Raw genomic sequence first — 18,782 nt, 5'->3', positions numbered from 1 at the left:
AGTTTCCTCAACCATAAAATGAGGGAGATGGCTGAGGTGACCAGCAAGCACGTTTCCAGTTCTGAAATGTTGTGATTCGTTACATTTTTGAGAAAATGACTTTGTTGTTTTAATTTAAGGAGGCACTTCAATTTTAAGCGTTTGTTTCTTATTGCAGAATGAAAGATTGTGTGCCATTAGAGCCATTTCAGGCATCAGCAAACAGTGCTCCTATAAATGTGCCAGCACCCTCCTCATTGCTGATGCTAATAGCCTTTCTCTCTCTCTCTTTACCTTTTAAAAATGATGAAATATAGGCCAGGTGCTGTGGCTCATGCCTGTAATCACTGCACTTTTGGAGGCCGAGGCAAGAGGAACGCTTGAACCCCGGAGTTTGAGACCAGCCTGGATAACATGGCAAGACCCCATCTCTACAAAAAATAAAAAAATTAGCCGAGGGTGGTGGCACACATCTGTATTCCTAGCTACTGGGGAGGCTGAGGTGGGAGGATCCTTTGAGCCCAGGAGGTCGAGGCTACAGTAAGCTGTGACCTTGTCTCAAAAAAAAAAAAAAAAGAAGGAATTACAACCACCTATATTAGTGGCCTCTTTTCAGGCCTCTTCCAACTTGATCTCACTGATGACCATGCTTTCCTTGAAATCGTCTTACTCAGCTTCCGTAACACCCTTTCTTCGTCCTCCCACAGTCTCTTAGGTTGTTCTTTGATTACTCCTCTCTGCTCATCCCATTTGCTGACATCTCCCCTCTCTCTGTCCTTTGTTGTCATCCACTTCCAGATCTCAAGCCTTCATCTCACTCCTTAGCACCACACAAGTATTTCCTACCTGGTCATTCCACAGGCACTTCAAACTCAGCATGTACAAAATAAACTCATGAGTGGAAGCTCATGTCCCTACTTGAATCCTTTAATCTGCTCTTCTTCCTGTATTCCCAAACTTTGTTCAAATGAGCAAAAAATTGTATTCTTGACCTCAGATTTTTTCTTTCTATGCCCCACCTTCAGCTGGTTCCCTTGTGCTATTGGTTCTTATTTCTACATGTCTCTAGTTCATCTTCTCCTCACCATCCCTATGACAGAGGTTTTTATTGTCTCTTGCCTGGGTTTTTGCAAGAGTGTCCCTCCCAGCTGCTCATTCTTCCATCTGTTCCCCATTCCACAGTGCTGCCACTTACTAAAAGGAAGAAAGAAAATCAAAACCTGAGTTACTGGATCATCAAAAGTATTCTTCCTATAGAATAATGATCATTCTGGGCCCGGCACGGTGGCTCACACCTGTAATCCTAGCACTCTGGGAGGCCGAGGCAGGCAGATCACTTGAGGTCAGGAGTTTGAGACCAGCCTGGCCAGCATGGTGAAACTCTGTCTCTACTAAAATATAAAAATTAGCCAGCTGTGGAGGCGCGCACCTGTAGTCCCAGCTACTCATGAGGCTGAGGTGGGAGAATCGCTTGAACCCAGGAGGCAGAGGCTGCAGTGAACCGAGATCGTGCCACTGGACTCCAGCCTGGGCAACAGAGCAAGACTCTGTCTCAAAAAATAAATAAATAAATAAGAATAATGATAATTCTGTATAAGAATATATTCCAAGGAAAAGGCATTCCTCAAGCATCTAGCTAGAATTTTGAGTGTTATGTCAAGCTAGTGTGCAAGACCAAAGACACTGCCAACAGGGCTGTTAATTCACAGAAAGAATAGGTGGCATCAGAAAAAGATTAAACAGTGACAAAACATTGCACTTCCATCCAGTAGAAATATATGACCCTGTAATAGGAGTTTTTTTTTGTTTGTTTTTTGTTTTTTTTTTGAGAAAGGGTCTTGCTTTGTCGTCTAGGCTGGAGTGCAGTGGCGTGATCATGCCTCACTGCAGCCTTGACCTCCTGGGCTCAAGTGATCCTCCCACCTCAGCCTCCCAAGTAGCTGGGACTACAGGCTCATACCACCACACCTGGCTAATTTTTGTATTTTTTATAGAGACAGGGTTTTGCCACAGTGCCCAGGCTAAGGTCATATATTATAAATGCGTATTACAGTGTTCTACATGCTGCGTTTATGCTCTGAATGGATATCTTTGCATCAGTTCTATGACTTTGTTAGCCTCACCACCTCAGTGTAAAGGACAAGAGAGAAAAAATGGCCTTTTCTTTGGATACTTCATAATGCTGGCGCTAAGAACACGTATGAAGATCACAAATTTGTGAAGCTTTCTGAAAAGCTCTCCTGTTAATTTAATCAACAAAGAATGCAAGTAAATCTTAAAAGTAGTGCTACCATCTACTCTATTCGTGGTGTCAATGTTAATCACAGAGTGCAAGGAAATTGAAAAAGTGGTGCCTGTCGCCCACTGTGTTGGTGCTGTGAATGTTTGGCATGTTGCTGACAAGTTAAAAAGAACATGGAAGCCGGGCGCGTTGGCTCATGCCTGTAATCCCAACACTTTGGGAGGCCGAGGCAGGCGGATCACCTGAGGTCAGGAGTTCAAGACCAGCCTGGCCAACATGGCGAAACCCCGTCTCTATTAAAAATACAAAAAAAAAAAGTATCCAGGCATGGTGGTGCGTGCCTGTAGTCCCAGCTACTCGGGAAGCTGAGGCACAACAATTGCTTGAACCCGGGTAGCGGAGGTTGCAGTGAGCTGAGATTGGGCCACTGCACTACAGCCTGGGTGACAGAGCGAGACTCCGTCTCAATTAAAAAAAATAAAAAGAACATTGAAAGCACCAATGAAGTTTTTCTGAAAATAAGAAAAATATGGTTCTGAAGGTGAAGCAAACAAGCATCCTTTATCTTTAGGGAAAAGGCATATGAAGAGGATTCACGTAAGTTACAGTTGGCCAATAAACACGAAAAATGTGCAATTTCAGTTATAATCAAGTGCCAAACAAGGAAATGCCAGTATTATTCTTTTACCTACAAAATGAGCAAAGATGTTTAAAAGTACAATAGAATTCAGCCCTGCTGAGGGTAACAAAAGGAGGGTACTTTTCTGGTGAGGCTTTGTGCAGAAGGCAAATTAATAAAGAGAGCATTCAGTAATTACACCTCTAGGAATCAGCCGTACGAAAATGCAGGATGCATTTATAAATACATACATACACAAAGATTTATGTATGAAGAGATTCAGCCCAGCCTTATCTTTTAAATTATCATCTAAATATCAATAGCAGAATGGGCGAGATATCTACACACCAGGATTCATGCCACCGTGCCACCATGCATCACTGGGAAAAAAATGTGATATATAAGCATTTAGGGATGTAACATGTTCATCGAGGAAAGGAAGCTACAAAAGTACTTTAATGTATATTTTGAGTTTTTAAATTTTTCATGTAACGATTTAGAAACTCATCTAATTTGATAACGTGACTTAGGCAAATCATTCAAATCTTTTTGCGTTTCCTCTGCAATGGCGATTGTGGAGGTTAAATGGGGTAACTGGCGTTGAAACGTTCCAGGCCCATGAGCAGGACTCAATGTTCCTTCCCTTCCCCTTTAGTGTATGGCTCCTTACATCTGGGGAAGAGTCCCACCAAAGATCGATTCCAAGCTTCGCTTCTTGGATGAGCGAGGGAAACTAGGCGCTAACTTACCTATTCACCCCCGCGCCCGTTCCCCGCAGCCGGGACTCAGGGAAGCCAGGCAGCCGCGATGCTCTCAACTCCTTCCCCGCCCGCGCACTTCGAATCCAAACTGCGCGGGGCGAGGCGGGGCGGCGCTCCGATGACGTAGCTGGCTTGGGAGAGGAGTCCCTTGAGGCTGCCGCCAAGCCAGGGAAGCGGGAGGCGCAGGCCACGCCCGGCCACTCACAGACAGTGACGTCATCCCCCTCCGCCACTCCAGCGCTTCCCAGGCCCTGCTCGCGAGTCCCCACCCCGATTGCGCACCCGCGACTTCAGCCCGAGGGGCGGGGATTTTCTTGGAGCGACGGGACGCGACGCCAATCGCGACGAGGCTTCGCCCCGTGGCGCGGTTTGAAAATTTGCGGGGCTCAACGGCTCGCGGAGCGGCTACGTGGAGTGACATCGCCGGTGTTTGCGGGTGGTTGTTGCTCTCGGGGCCGTGTGGAGTAGGTCTGGACCTGGACTCACGGCTGCTTGGAGCGTCCGCCATGAGAAGAAGGTGCGGGTTGCGGGGAAATCGAGGGGACGCGGGAGGGAGCGACGCTCGTTTCGGATGCGGGGCCTGTTCAGGGGTGCGGAACCCGTGCGGGGTCCCGGGCCTAGATCGTCACGGCAGTCGGCGCCGAGGGAGGCCGGGGGCGCTGAGGGGCAGGGTCTGGAGGCGGCGAGCCAGTGCGAGAGCCGCGGCGGTGAGACCTGACGCGCTGTCCCCCGGTGGCCGCAGGTGCCCGCAGGCTCAGACGCCCGGGTGAGAGCCGAGCGCCGGTGCCCGGACGCGACAGGGCGGTCGAAGCCGGGGGCCCGGGGCGGCCTCCACCCAGGCGGTCAGCGCTGGCGCTCGGACCCCACCCTCCCCGCCCGCAGCGTCTCAGGTGCCGCTGCTTGGCGCAGATGACTCGTTGTAATCCTTCTGTGGTCGTGGCTTCTCTTTAAAGCTGTTAAGTTTATTTATCGTTGTTTTTCTTTGTTTTATTCTTTTTTTTATTTTTGTGGAAACGCGGTCTCCCTATGTTGGCCAGGCTGGTCTCGAACTCCTGGCTTCAAGTGATCCTGCCACCTCGGCCTCCCAAAGTGTTGGGATTACAGGCGTGAGCCACCGTGCCCGGCCCGTTGTTTTTCTTTATATCTGGCCAGCGGTGTTAACGTTTTGTTTGAATTGGAAATATCTTTGTTTCTTTGCAAGTTAAGAAACGGATTATGGAATTCTTTTCCGGTCGTTTTAATAACTTCCTAGGCAGTGTTGGGGAGGGACTGTCCGACTTGAAATCGGGACCAGACGGTGACACTGCCACTTACCAACCTTGTGACTTCCAAATATTAACTTTATTTTCTAAAAGTTGTGGATGAAGTTTTGTGATGATACAGCGTTAAATAATGTGTAGTTTTTGGTGGAACTGATTGTTCTAAGGCCTTGTAAGATTCTTCATTTCATGATCACTAATTCTGATCAGTCTTTTTAAAATGCTTGCCCTCAGAATAATGAGAATTGAGTGCCAACATGGTGAAACCCTGTCTTAACTAAAAATACAAAAATTATCCGGGCCTGGTGGCGCGCCTGTACCCCCAGCTTCTCAGGAGGCTGAGGCAGGAGAATCGCTTCAGCCTAGGAGGCAGAGGTTGCATGAGCCGACATCTCGACACTGCACTCCAGCCTAGGCGACAGAGTGAGACTACGTCTCAAAAAATAAAAAAAAAAAGTCCATTAACAGTTTATGAATTATGTAGGCATCTCCTCTGTCAAGGGATTGAATGAAGCAGGAGAAAACTTACCCTTTAATGTTGGTTCCAGGCTAATGGATATAATTAACTTTTTTTTTTTTGAGACGGGGTCTCGCTCTGTCACCCAGGCTGGAGTGCAGTGGCGAGATTGCTCACTGCAGCTTTGACCTCTGAGGCTCAAACGAAACTCTGGCCAGAATTAATTATGGTTATCGATCCCCGAAACAGGCTGAACTGGAGATCAACAAAGCTCCTTCTCTGGAATGCTAACAAAAAATAGGGCAGTGGATCAGTGAAGGCTGCCTGAAGGTAGGAAGTAATTTAGAGGACCACTGTGAGATACCTTCCAGTCCGGTGATTTACGTTCAAGACTGGAAAAACTGACTCATTTTACAAGCTTTTTGTCCTTGAGTGGTAGTCTTTGTATGCACTCTGATTTTTTTCAGTGAATCTAAAAAAAAACTCAGACTTGCTGCTTTTAGGGGATTACCTGAAACAATCTAGCCAGGGAGTATTTAAGTGTATCATGATAATTGTTCATAATGATTGCTCTGAAGCATTTTAAGATCATACAACTTTTTTGAAATGTCACGTTATTCATTCAAAAAGACTTCTTGGGCCTGGCACAGTGGCTCACACCTGTAATCCCAGCACTTTGGGAGGCCAAGGTGGGAGGATGACTTGAGCCCAGGAGTTCAAGACCAGCCTGGGCAACATAGCAAGACCCTGTCTCTATTTAAAAAATAATAATTTATACTAAAAAAGAAAAGAAAAATACTTCTTGAATGTTTCTTATATACAAGGAACCATTCCAAGTGTTGGGGATATAGCAGTGAGCAAAAGTGACATCCCTGCCCTCACAGAGTTTATATTCTAATAGCAAAAGAGGAGTGTAATAAATAAGTTAGTCTTAAATGGTGGTAAGTGCTACATAGAGAAATCAAGGGGATAAGAAGTACTGAAGGTGTAGGAAGGGGGGTTGTGGTTTTAAAGAGATGGGTCAGGAAAGGCCTCCCTGAGAAGGTGATCTCTGAGCAAAGACCTAAGAAGGAAAAGGGTGAAGCCATGCAGCATGGGGCAAAAGAGATCTAGGTAGAGGAATCAGCAAATCCAAGTGCCCTAAGGGGAGATACCGCCTGGTATGTTCCAGAAAGAGCAAGGAGGTCGCTGTGACAGGAATAGAATGAGCACTGAGGTCAAAAGAAATGGCTTTCAGATGGAATGGGGCTCCATAGGTCTTTGGAAAGTCAGAGGCTTTTCCTTAGAGTGAGATGGCAAGTCGTTGGAGGGTTCTGAGTAGAAGATTAGGACTTGGGGCTCCTGTGTTGACAATAGACTTAAGGAGGCCAGCTTCGAAGCAGGGAGACCAGTTAAGAGGCCCCTGCCATACAGCAAAAAGTTGGTGGTGGTGACCTGGACCAGGGTGGGGGTGGTAGTGGTAGCAGCAGAGGTCAGGAGGAGTGAGATTCTGCCTGTCTTGTGTAGATAATGCTAATGGCGGGCATATAAGAAAGAAGTGTCAAGGATGATACAAGATTTAAGTTAAAAAAAAAAATTAAGTTCAGTACAATTTGAATGTTAGGAAGAGTGAGAAATGTTAGTTTTTAATTTGAAAATGATCCTCTTACAGGAAGTGTCTCTAACTAGAATAATAATAATGGGTGTTTGGTAATTCCAAACACCCATTTCCAACAGGCCAAATAAAATACGTTATATATTAGTAAAATTTTTATTTATTTTTTTTTTGGAGACAGTCTTGCTCTGTTGCCCAGGCTGGAGTGCAATGGCACGATCTCAGCTCACTGCAACCTCCGCCTCCTGGGTTCACCGGGTTCAAGTGATTCTCCTGCCTCAGCCTCCTGAGTATCTGGGATTACAGGCACCCACTACCACACCCAGCTAATTTTTGTATTTTTAGTAGAGATGGGGTTTCACTATGTTGGCCAGGCTGGTCTCGAGCTCCTGATCTCAGGTGATCCACCCGCCTTGGCCTTCCAAAGTGCTGGGATTGCACACGAGCCACCGCGCCTGGCCATAGTAAAAATCTAAGTTTTTCAATTAAGTCACAAATCAAAAACATTTCAGATTATGGGCCGGGCACAGTGGCTCACGCCTGTAATCCCAGCACTTTGGGAGGCCGAGGCGGTCGGATCACGAGGTCAGGAGTTTGAGACCAGCCTGACCAACATGGTGAAACCCCGTCTCTACTAAAAATACAAAAATTAGCCGGGCGTGGTGGTGTGTGCCTGTAATCCCAGCTACTCAGGAGGCTGAGGCAGGAGAATCGCTTGATCCCAGGAGGCAGAGGTTGCAGTGAGCTGAGATCACACCATTGCACTCCGGCCTGGGTGCCAGACTGAGACTCCGTCTCAAAAAAAGAAAAAAGAAACCAAAAAAGTTTTAGATTATGTGCCAAGATGTTTTTAATAACAGCTTTGAGGTATAATCCACATACCATACAATGTACTTAAATTGTATAATTCAGTGATTTTTAGAATATTCAGAGTTGTGCAATCATCACTGCAATCAATTTTAGAACATTTTTATCACCCCTTTAAAATCCCATTAGCAGTCAATCCCCTTTCACCCCATGGTCCAAATTCTCCCCAGCCGCAACTACAAATCTACTTTTCAGCTAGGCAAGGTGGCGCACACCTATAATTCCAGCACTTTGGGAGCCCAAGGTGGGAGGACTACTTGAGCCCAGGAGTTCAAGAACAGCTTGGGCAACATAGAGAGACTCTACCTCTACAAAAAAAAAAAAAAAATTATTTATTTATTTATTTATTTATTTATTTTGAGATGGAGTCTCACTCTGTCACCCAGGCTGGAGTGCAGTGACGTGATCTCAGCTCACTGCAACCTCCACCTCCCGGATTCAAGCAATTCTCCTGCCTCAGCCTCCCGAGTAGCTGAGATTACAGGTGCCCACCACCACACCCAGCTAATTTTTGTATTTTTAGTAGAGACGGGGTTTCACCATATTGGCCAGGCTGGTCTCAAACTCCTGACCTCGTGATCCGCCGGTCTTGGCACCCAAAGTGCTGGGATTACAGGAGTGATCCACCGCACCCGGCCTAAAAAAAAATTTTATTCTTTAAGTTAGCTGGGTGTGGTGGCTCACATCTGTAGTCCCAGCTACTCCGGAGGCTCAGGTGGGAGGATCACCTGAGCCTAGGAAGTTGGGGCTGCAGTGAGCCATGATCGTGTTACTGCACTCCAGCCTAGGTGAAAGAGGAAGACCCTGTCTCAAAAAACCATACAAACCCCAAATCTGCTTTTTACCTATTCTGGATATTTCATATAAACGGAACCATAGCTCTGGTCTTTTGTGACTTGCTTCTTTGACTTAGCATAATGTTTTCAAGGTTTATTGCCAAGTAATATTCCATTGTATGCCTATATACTACATTTTATTTACCCATTCATAAGTTGATGGCCATTTGTATTTTTTTTTTTCACTTTTTGGCTATTATAAGTAATGCTGCTATAAACATTTGTGTAGTTTTTGTATAAATGTGTTTTCATTTCTTTTGGGCAAATACCCAGTAATAAAATTGCTGAGTTGTATGAACTCTGTTAAACTGAGGGGCTGGGTGCAGTGGCTCATGTCTGTTATCCCAGCACTTTGGGAGGCCGAGGTGGGAGGATTGCTTGGACCCAGGAGTTCAAGACCAGCCTGAGCAACATGGCAAACCTTAAAAAAAAAAAAAAAAAAATTAGCCAAGCATGATGGCACGTCTGTGGTCCCAGCTACTTGGGAGACTAAGGTAGGAGAATTGCTTGAGCCCAGGGCGTTGAGGCTGCATTGAGCTATGATCACACCACTGCACTCCAGCCCAGGTGACAGTGAGGCCCTGTCTCAAAAAACAAAAAATCAACTGAGGAACTACCAGACTATTTTCCAAAGAGGCTGTACCGTCTTGCATGCCCACAAGCAGTGTCTGAGGATTCTAGTTCCTCTAGATTCTCACCAATACTTTTTGCTATATATTTTTTTTATTATACCATCCTGTTGGCTATGAAGTGGTTTTGATTTGCATTTCCCTAATGACTAATATTGAGCATCTTTTCATGTGCTTATTGGACATTTTTATATCTTCTTTGGAGAAATGTCTATTCAGATTCTTTGCCCATTGTGCTAGATATTTTTATTCAGAAAAACGATCACTTTACCTTCTAGATGTGTTACAGAGATAGGCAGCCCTGCTTGTAAACCTTCGTCAGGATCCAGAGTGCATAATACCTCTATTAGGTTAGGTAGGTTAGGAGCATAGGACCCTTTGGCAGGAATTCAGGGCCATTCATTTTACATCTATTGAACAACTACTGTGAGTTAGGGTGTGGTAAAATGAAGATGAATAAGATGTGGTGGTCCTTGCCCTTGAGTTTATGGTCTACTAGGGGGCTGGGGAGGGAATGGTGAGTGACAAGTCCACAGCTCTCCAGAGGAGGTGGTGGCATATAGACGGAACTGAATGTACAAAGCACGGTGGCATCAGAAAATGAGAGTTGCATGTGATTTATTGAGGGGCATTGTTCAGGAAATGCCCAGGAAGTTCAGTTGGCCGGAGACCTGGGGAGTGTCAAGTGGGAGAGATTAGCAGACAGACTCGGAGAGAGGTTTTAGAAGGCCTTTCCACAGAGAAGGTGGTTGAACTATTTCCTGAGGGCAGTGGGGCCTTTGAAGGGGAGTAGTTAAGCGGGGATCTGATGGGATTTATTATGAACAACTAGCTGTTATGTGGAGATTGGCTGGGCAGGGGTAGGTCTGTCAGACTGAGGAGACTGGGATACTTAAGTAATGACCTTCAGAGCAGTGCCCCCGGCTGGCCTGTCTGGAAGCCAGGGTTTTGCATCCAGATCGAATATTGGCCACAGATTGGATCTTAAAAGTTATTTTTAATAAAATGGTAATATTAGGATTTTAACTTGTGCATTCTTTTGTCTTCAAAATGAAGTGCAAAAGGAGTGTTTGCCTGGGGAAGCTCTTTAGTTGGACTTTAGTTGAGATTATGTTAAATAAATGCCTTACTTACTGTTAACATTTCTCTTTTTTTCCTTTAAGTTCTGTTGGACTTGAACTGTTAACATTTCTAAAGTGAAGGGAGTACCGTAAATTCTTTTAAACGTTTGTCAGTATTTGGGTATTGGTATGGCCATCTGGTATAGGCAACAGGTATTTGTGTAGAAATGTTTCTTCAACAAGGATGGGCAACCTCTAAACTGGGACTTCGTGGCTGGAGATATTTTGGATGTGAATGTATTAACATCTTTGGAGAGACACATTGTTAGAGATCCAGGCTGGTGACTTGTAGAACCACCGAAAGCTCTGAGACAGAAAGGGGCTAATGAAAGTCTCTAGTTGCAGTTGGGTGTGGATGGCACACAAAGACCTTAAGTGTTTAGGTGATTTGCTGCAGGCTTCTCGGCCGACTGGAAGCAGAGCACGTCTAGATTGTAGTTTCTCTGGTGCCAGGGCAGTCTTAGTTGTCCTGTTATACCTAAGAAAAGGGAGAAAAATTTCTATTCTTTAAATGTTCTGTAAAGCAGACTAATTGTGATAATTTTTAAAGTAAGCTGTTCTTAAAAGATAAGATACAGAAGCCAGTTAAATTTGTATTTTAGATAAATAATTTTTTGTTAAAATAAGCTTTTGGTAATTGAAGAATAACATACATTCAGAAATGTACAGAAATCAAGTGTAAACTCAGTGAATTTTTCACAGTTGATGCACCTGTGTAAGCAGCAACCCAGAAGCCCTCTACCAGTCACTGCCTCCCCTGAGCCAAAAGAACTACTATCCTGACTTCTGAAAGCATTGATTAGTTTGGCCTGGTTTTGTTTTTGCTTTTTTTGTTTTCGTTTTTGAGATAGGGTGTTGCTTTGGAGTGCAGTGATCATAGCTCACTGCAGCCTCATCCTCTCAGGCTCAAGCAGTCCTCCTACCTCAGCCTCCTGAGTAGCTGGGACTATGGGCATACGTCACTGTGCCCGGCTAATTTTTTTTTTTTTTTTTTTTTTTTTTTTTTTTAAGACGCAGAGTCTCACTATGTTGCCCAGAATGATCTGAAACTCCTGGGCTCAAACAGTTTTCCTGCCTCGGCCTTGCAAGGTGCTAGGAATACAGGCGTGAACTACCGTGCCTGGCCAGTTTTGCCTGTTTTTGAACTCTCTGTCAACAGAATCACATAGTGATACACATTTGCATATCTGGTGGCTTTTGCTCAGCCTAAAGTGTTTTTTTTTTTTCCTTCCTCTTCCCCTTACAACTATTTTTTCGTTGTTTCTTTTACTTCTTTAAAAAAATGAAAAGATTTGAGGTATAATTCATACACAGTAAAACAGACTCGCTTTACAGGTAGTTTCAATTGTATACTGTTGTATAATCGCCATCAAGATCTAGAACTATTTCATCACCCCAAAAAAGTAAAATAAATAAATAAAATAGAAATATAATAATTTGAGCTTTATCCATATCATGTGTAGTGTGTTCATTTTCTTTTTTGACAGTTTCGCTCTGTCGCCCAAGCTGGAGTACAGTGGTACGATCTTGGCTCACTGCAACCTCGGCTCACTGCAAACCCTGCCTCCCGGGTTCAAGCAATTCTCCTGCCTCAGCCGCCCCAGTAGCTGGGATTACAGGCGCACCACCACACCCAGCTAATTTTTTGTGTTTTTAGTAGAGACAGGGTTTCCCCATGTTGGCCAGGCTGGTCTCCTGACCTCAAGTGATCTGCTCCCCTCGGCCTCCCAGAGTCCTGGAATTACAGGTGTGAGCCACTGCATCCAGCCGGTTTGTTCATTTTCATTGCTGCATTAGTGCATTGTAGGAATGTACTATTCATTCTATTGATAGACATCTAGGCTGTTTCTGTTTCCCTGCTATTATGAGTAGTGCCTCTCTAACCATTCTCATATATGTCTTTGGTGAACGTATGTGTTCATTTCTGCTCGGTATGTATGTAGAGGTAGAACTGCTGGGTTCAGCTTTAGTAGATAGACTGCCAACAGTTTTTAAAATAGTTGTACCAATTTACACCATGCCAGCAGCATATGAAAGTTCTCACTTTTCTATATACTCACCAACACTTAATGCTTTTTAACTTTAGCCATTCTTTGAGCTGCTAGTTGTAATTTAAGAAGAATAGGCCAGGTGTGGTAGCTCATGCCTGTAATCCCAGCACTTTGGGAGGCCAAGGCAGGTGGATCACTTGAGGTCAGGAGTTCAAGACCAGCGTGGCCAACGTGGTGAAACCCCATCTCAATGGCTTTTTAACTTTAGCCATTCTTTGAGCTGCCGGTTGTAATTTAAGAATACTAGGCCCGGGTGCAGTGGCTCATGCCTGTAATCCCAGCACTTTGGGAGGCCGAGGTGGGTGGATTTTTGTGTTTTTGTAAAAATACAAAAATTAGCTGGGTGTGGTGGCACACACCTGTAATCTGAGCTACTTGGGAGGCTGAAGCAGGAGAATCACTTGAACCTGGGAGGCGGAGGTTGCAGTGAGCTGAGATCTCACCACTGCACTCCAGCCAGGGCAACGGAGCGAGACTCTGTCTCAAAAAAAAAAAAAAAGAAAAGAAAAATAAATAAATTAATTAAATAAAATGGCAAGGCACAGTGGCTCACATATGTAATCCTAGCACTTTGGGAGGCCGAGGAGGGCGGATCACTTGAGGCCGGGAATTCAAGACCCACCTGGCTAACATGGCAAAACCCCAACTCTACTAAAAATACAAAAATTAGCTGGGTGTGGTAGCACGTGCCTATAGTCCCACCTACTCGGGAAGCTGAGTCAGGAGAATCATTTGAACGCAAAAGGTAGAGGTTACAGTGAGCCAAAATCGCACCACTGCACTCCAGCCTGGGCGACAGCAAGATGCTGTCTCAAAAAAAAAGAAAAAACAAAAAAAACACCAAAAAAATAGTAATAAATTGCCAAACATTTTGTAGGAGTTTCTCACCAGCAAGTTCTTGTGTTAGTTTATTTTACCAACATTTTTGTCTGGTTTTTCTTTAGTAAAAGTATTTATAATTCTGTATTATACTTCCATAGGTAGATCATTGTTGAAAGTCCAGAAGGTTGAGCTTCCATGATGTAATATGATATGAAATCTTGAATTGCTAGTGGCATTTGGTAGGAAAAGGGATGGGGAGTGGTTAAAGGTGAATTAAGCTGAATGCTTGTTTTCAATTTGTTTTTTTCTCGAGGCCACTGAGAAGCTAGTCTTTTTAGTTCTCGAAAATAGTGCTTTTAGTCCAGAGGCTGTGACTGATGTAACTAACAGGCCTTAGTTTTTGGTTTTCAGTGAGGTGCTGGCGGAGGAGTCCATAGTATGTCTGCAGAAAGCCCTAAATCACCTTCGGGAAATATGGGAGCTAATTGGGATTCCAGAGGACCAGCGGTTACAAAGAACTGAGGTGGTAAAGAAGCATATCAAGGTGGGTTGAATAGTACTGGTCTCTGCATTGGACCAGGGTAAGGATGTTGGTGTCTCACCCGAGACAGCATACAGAAGGGACATGTGATCATCGGCATTAGGATAGCACAGGCTCTTCCTGTTTGGTTTGGTTTGGTTTTGAAGTCCCTTCTTGAAATTTGAGGAGCCTGGGTGCGGTGGCTCATGCCTGTAATCCCAGCACTTTGGGAGGCCGAGGCGCATGGATTGCTTGAGGTCAGGAGTTCAAGACCAGCCTGATCAACATGGTGAAACTCTGTCTCTACTAAAAATAAAAAAATTAGCCGGGCATGGTGGTGAGCACCTGTAATCCCAGCTACTCAAGAGGCTGAGACAGGAGAATCTATTGAACCCGGAAGGTAGAGGTTGCAGTGAGCCGAAAGCGCGCCATTGCACTCCAGCCTGGGCAACAGAGCGAGACTCCATCTCAAAGAAAAAAAGAAAAAGAAAAAAGAAATTTGAGGAGTTTGGTATTGGTGTTGGGAGTTTTTTTCCTCCATTGCCCCAAACTTATGGACTGTTTTCCTTCTTGTAGGAACTCCTGGATATGATGATTGCTGAAGAGGAAAGCCTGAAGGAAAGACTCATCAAAAGCATATCCGTCTGTCAGAAAGAGCTGAACACTCTGTGCAGCGAGTTACATGTTGAGCCATTTCAGGTCCGTGGCAGCCCACAGGGTCTCTGGGGATCTGTCTGGGGCCTGAGACTTAGAAAGTAACGTTGACTTGGGCCTGCAGATGGAAGGCTTCCTTGTAGGGATGGAGCTAGACGTAAGAAGTGGGGAAAACATGCTGTGTGGTTAATTAGGCCCAGCAGAGTAATTCTCACCTCTGTAGAGAGTTGCCCTGGTAAGAGGTGAAGCAATTAATAGATGATCAAAAAGAAGCTGCTGCTTACCATAGTTTTGCTTTGTAGGGAATATGAATTTTTTTTTATAAACGCTGAGAAAAAGGTAGGCATAGATGGTGCTGCAGTGTTCTTTCTCTGAAAGAAAATGAAAACAGGAACAAAAGTAACTAATGATTAAAAGGAATACTATGAAAAAACCAACCTTTGTGGGTTTTATCATACCCAGAAGCTGCATACCACTGAACCAGCCAAAATGGCTTCTTCAGAAGAAATGTCTCAAAAGCTGGAATACTGGGAGTGCATAGTCCATTTCAGAGCATGCCATGACATCCATCTGGGTATGGAGCTGAGAAGTGGCTATATTGTGGTCCACTGCAAGTCAGGGACTTGAGTGAGGACACAGCAAGGATGAAATGAATAACAGATGGGGTCCTGAAAATCTCTGCTTAGAACCAGTAAAAATAGTGCCAGGATCATAAAAATTAGGACAGATGTGGAGCTTGGAAAGACAATGAGTACACCCCATAAGGTTCTCAGGTCCCTCTTCCTGTTACAGGAAGACCTGCCTGGATATCTATTTGGAGTTAGCTTAGGAGGGAGACCACCTTTAAAGGGCAAAGGATAATTCATACTTGGTAGCCAAGAGCAATCAGGCAGAAGAGAACATGAAGTGGAGCTTCCTGGAGTCAACATAAATGTCATAAATATAATTGATTTTGGACATAGTTTCTCTTTTCACATTCGATGTGAAATTGGGCGAGAAGTGAGGTGTACAATGATACATCTCCCTTAAGTTACCTGATGTTCCTAGTTCACAATGTTAAATGAAATTGTGTAAATGTATAGGACATTTAAGAAAAATGTGTATGTCCTATAAAAAAAATGCCACTTTTTTTTTTCTTGTTAACCAGTTAGGAGTAGAGCAGGGACTACCAGATGGGTTTTTGTTGCTAAGGTAAGACGATGTTCATAGGATTAGTAGGATTAGTATTTAGATATGAGCTAGGCATGCCACCCTATAGCTAACCCAAAGCAAGCTTTCCAGCCAATTTACACTTTTATTTATTTCTTTATTTAGAGACAGAGTCTCGCTGTGTTGTCCAGGCAGGAGTGCAATGGTGTGGTCTTGGCTCACTGCAACCTCCGCCTCCCGGGTTCAAGCGATTTTCCTGCCGTAGCCTCCCGAGTAGCTGGGATTACAGGTGTCTGCCACCATGCCTGGCTAATTTTTCTGTTTTTAGTAAAGACGGGGTTTCACCATGTTGGCCAGGTTGGTCTCAAACTGCTGACCTCGTGATCCGCCCACCTTGGCCTCCCAAAGTGCTGGGATTATAGGCGTGAGCCACCGTGCCTGGCTGCCAATTTACACATTTTATAAAAGTGCCTGGTGCCTGGAGTAGTCTAATCATAGAGACAAAAGGTAGAATGGTGGTTGCCAGGCTTGGAGAAGGGAAAAAATGGGGACTTATTTGTTTGAGTATGAAGTTTCACTTTTGCAAGAGGAAATGAGTTTTGGAGGTGATGGTCATGATTGCACAACAGTATGACTGTACTTAATACCAATGAACTGCACACGTATGGTTAAGATGGTAAATTTTATGTTATATGTATTCTACCACAAGTTTTAAAATTGGGGGCAAAAGTACCCTGGTACTTACTCACCTTTCCTCACTGGGACCTTCCTTAGGAGACCCTCTTTGTGCCATTTTCTGTTGACCATGAGTTGACTTGTTAGTTTAACTGAAAGTCTGTCATCCACGCCTTCTTATGTTGTTCTTCTCTTCCTCTGAAGGAATTCACTTGGAATCTTATAACAGTGGTACATTGTCTTATTCAGGAAGAAGGAGAGACAACCATCTTGCAACTAGAAAAAGATTTGCGCACCCAAGTGGAATTGATGCGAAAACAGAAAAAGGAGAGAAAACAGGAACTGAAGCTACTTCAAGAGCAAGATCAAGAACTGTGCGAAATTCTTTGTATGCCCCACTATGATATTGACAGTGCCTCAGTGCCCAGCTTAGAAGAGCTGAACCAGTTCAGGCAACATGTGACAACTTTGAGGGAAACAAAGGTACACTGCCTACATTTGTTCTTCCTAAAAGTCACTTTGGTTTTCCTCTAGGTATCTTGTAATTGCTTTGTTTTAAAGGCTTCTAGGCGTGAGGAGTTTGTCAGTATAAAGAGACAGATCATACTGTGTATGGAAGAATTAGACCACACCCCAGACACAAGCTTTGAAAGAGATGTGGTGTGTGAAGACGAAGATGCCTTTTGTTTGTCTTTGGAGAATATTGCAACACTACAAAAGTTGCTACGGCAGGTACTGTCTTCTCAAATTATGCCCTAGGATCTCCGTAGTATATAGCAGTTTGAACAAAACTGACAGCTGTTTCTTCAGTCTTAAATAAGGAGACAATGTAAGGTAAGAGAATGAGGGAAGCTAAGGATACTAATATATGATATACAACCTTGATTTTTGTTTAACAGTTAAAAAACCTTTATATGGCTCCAAGAAAATGAAATTATAGATGAAATAATATTAGTCATTTGAATTAGACTAGTGTTCAATTAAAATTTTTTTCAGTTCTAAATTTGAATGCTAATTCTTGGGGTCTGAGATCCCGACAGCCTTACAGCTCGTGTTCAGGAAGCATGAAAACATGCTACTTTGAACTCTCATGAAAGTGCCTCCTCCTCTACTCCAGACATTTCTTTGCAGGAGGCTAGGGGGCTAGCCTCTGTGCTGCTGCTTTGCCGTGAGTGACACTGGCTTTCTATGCTGTAGCTGGAAATGCAGAAATCACAAAATGAAGCAGTGTGTGAGGGGCTGCGTACTCAAATCCGAGAGCTCTGGGACAGGTTGCAAATACCTGAAGAAGAAAGAGAAGCTGTGGCCACCATTATGTCTGGGTCAAAGGCCAAGGTCCGGAAAGCGGTAAGAAACCCAGTGGGTACTGGGTCAGCAGTCTTCTCTTAGCACTTCTGTGTTAGTCATAAAGACTGTTGTTGATTTGGCCAGGCTCAGTGGTTCATGCCTCTAATCCCAGCACTTTGGGAGGCCGAGGCGGGTGAATCATTTGAGGTCAGGAGTTCGAGACCAGCCTGGACAACACGGCGAAACCCTGTATATACTAGCCAGGTGGTAGTGGCGTGCGCCTGTAATCCCAGCTACTTGGGAGGCTGAGACAGGAGAATCGCTTGAGCCTGGGAGGTGGAGGGTTGCAGTGAGCCAGAATCGCGCCACTGCACTCCTGTCTGGGCGAGAGAGTGAGACCCTGTCGCAAAAAAAAAAAAAAAAGTGTTGATTTATAATACCTTTGTGGCTTTGCATTATAATTTTACTTAAAAGGGGGGGAACTTTTGCAAACCTGAGTGAATATAAAAGTATGACAGCCACCTTTAACAAGTTTCTTTCTTTCAGCTGCAATTAGAAGTGGATCGGTTGGAAGAACTGAAAATGCAAAACATGAAGAAAGTGATTGAGGCAATTCGAGTGGAGCTGGTTCAGTACTGGGACCAGTGCTTTTACAGCCAGGAGCAGAGACAAGCTTTTGCCCCTTTCTGTGCTGGTTAGTACAAGAGTGAGGTCTTTGGTTTGTTTGGAGATAGGTCTTACTCTGTTGCCCAGCCTAGTCTCAAGTTCCTAGGCTCAAACAATCCTCACAACGTGGCCTCCCAGAGTGTTGGGCCACCACACCCAGCCAAAAGTGGGGTCTTCATGTGGCCTGCTCACTAGTTTTTAAGACATCCAGACATTCAACAGGAAGTATATCCTTTTCTGAACAGATAAAGCCACCTTTTCAAGACATTTAGCATAATTGCCATTCCTGTATGAAAAAGCATTTGCAAATGTTATTGGGAAATATTGGTCTCTTGCTTTCTGAAGCAATATGTCACTATAGCCTCTAGCTGTGAAGCTTAAGTTTTTATCAGGTGCTTACTTTTTGCCAGGTGCAGTGTCAAACCCTTAATATTATTTCACATCCTCATGTCAAGAGGTAAGGATACTAAAGCACATAAATGCTGAGTAATTTAACCCAGAGACATATAATGGTAAATGCCAGAGCCTACGTTTGAGCCAAAAGGAGCTTGACTCCTGGAGTCCAGTTGAATTCTAGTCTGAACTGAACTGAAT

At 44.3% G+C, this 18,782-nt stretch overlaps 2 protein-coding genes across 10 annotated transcripts in view; one reads left to right on the top strand and one right to left on the bottom strand.

Annotated features, from left to right (window-relative positions):
- The first annotated feature begins 3,252 nt into the window (after nucleotides 1-3,252).
- Nucleotides 3,253-18,782, top strand: part of PRC1 (protein regulator of cytokinesis 1) — a 29,001-nt gene continuing 13,471 nt past the window's right edge. For 2 of the 5 annotated variants that reach the window (XM_004056774.5, XM_004056775.5), the window contains exons 1-7: nucleotides 3,253-4,118; nucleotides 13,649-13,781; nucleotides 14,334-14,456; nucleotides 16,485-16,718; nucleotides 16,797-16,967; nucleotides 17,433-17,582; nucleotides 18,069-18,216. In XM_004056774.5, the coding sequence (XP_004056822.1) occupies nucleotides 4,108-4,118; nucleotides 13,649-13,781; nucleotides 14,334-14,456; nucleotides 16,485-16,718; nucleotides 16,797-16,967; nucleotides 17,433-17,582; nucleotides 18,069-18,216 (970 nt within the window). In that variant the 5' untranslated portion in view covers nucleotides 3,253-4,107. The remainder of the gene's footprint in view (nucleotides 4,119-13,648; nucleotides 13,782-14,333; nucleotides 14,457-16,484; nucleotides 16,719-16,796; nucleotides 16,968-17,432; nucleotides 17,583-18,068; nucleotides 18,217-18,782) is intronic. The other 3 variants (XM_019010867.4, XM_055363127.2, XM_055363126.2) reach the window with 3 other exon arrangements.
- RCCD1 (RCC1 domain containing 1) overlaps nucleotides 9,845-18,782 on the bottom strand; it is a 33,639-nt gene continuing 24,701 nt past the window's right edge. For all 5 annotated transcript variants that reach the window (XR_010131078.1, XR_010131077.1, XR_010131076.1 and 2 more), the window contains 3 exons: nucleotides 16,310-16,511; nucleotides 14,696-14,782; nucleotides 9,845-10,842 (listed from right to left, as the gene is read on the bottom strand). The gene's annotated coding sequence lies outside the window, so the exon portion shown is untranslated. The remainder of the gene's footprint in view (nucleotides 10,843-14,695; nucleotides 14,783-16,309; nucleotides 16,512-18,782) is intronic.

This window comes from Gorilla gorilla, chromosome 16, assembly GCF_029281585.2.
Source record: "Gorilla gorilla gorilla isolate KB3781 chromosome 16, NHGRI_mGorGor1-v2.1_pri, whole genome shotgun sequence".
Taxonomy (NCBI): Eukaryota; Metazoa; Chordata; class Mammalia; order Primates; family Hominidae; genus Gorilla; species Gorilla gorilla.
Note: the sequence above shows the minus strand (reverse complement) of the source record. Positions and strands in the feature narration are given on the sequence as shown.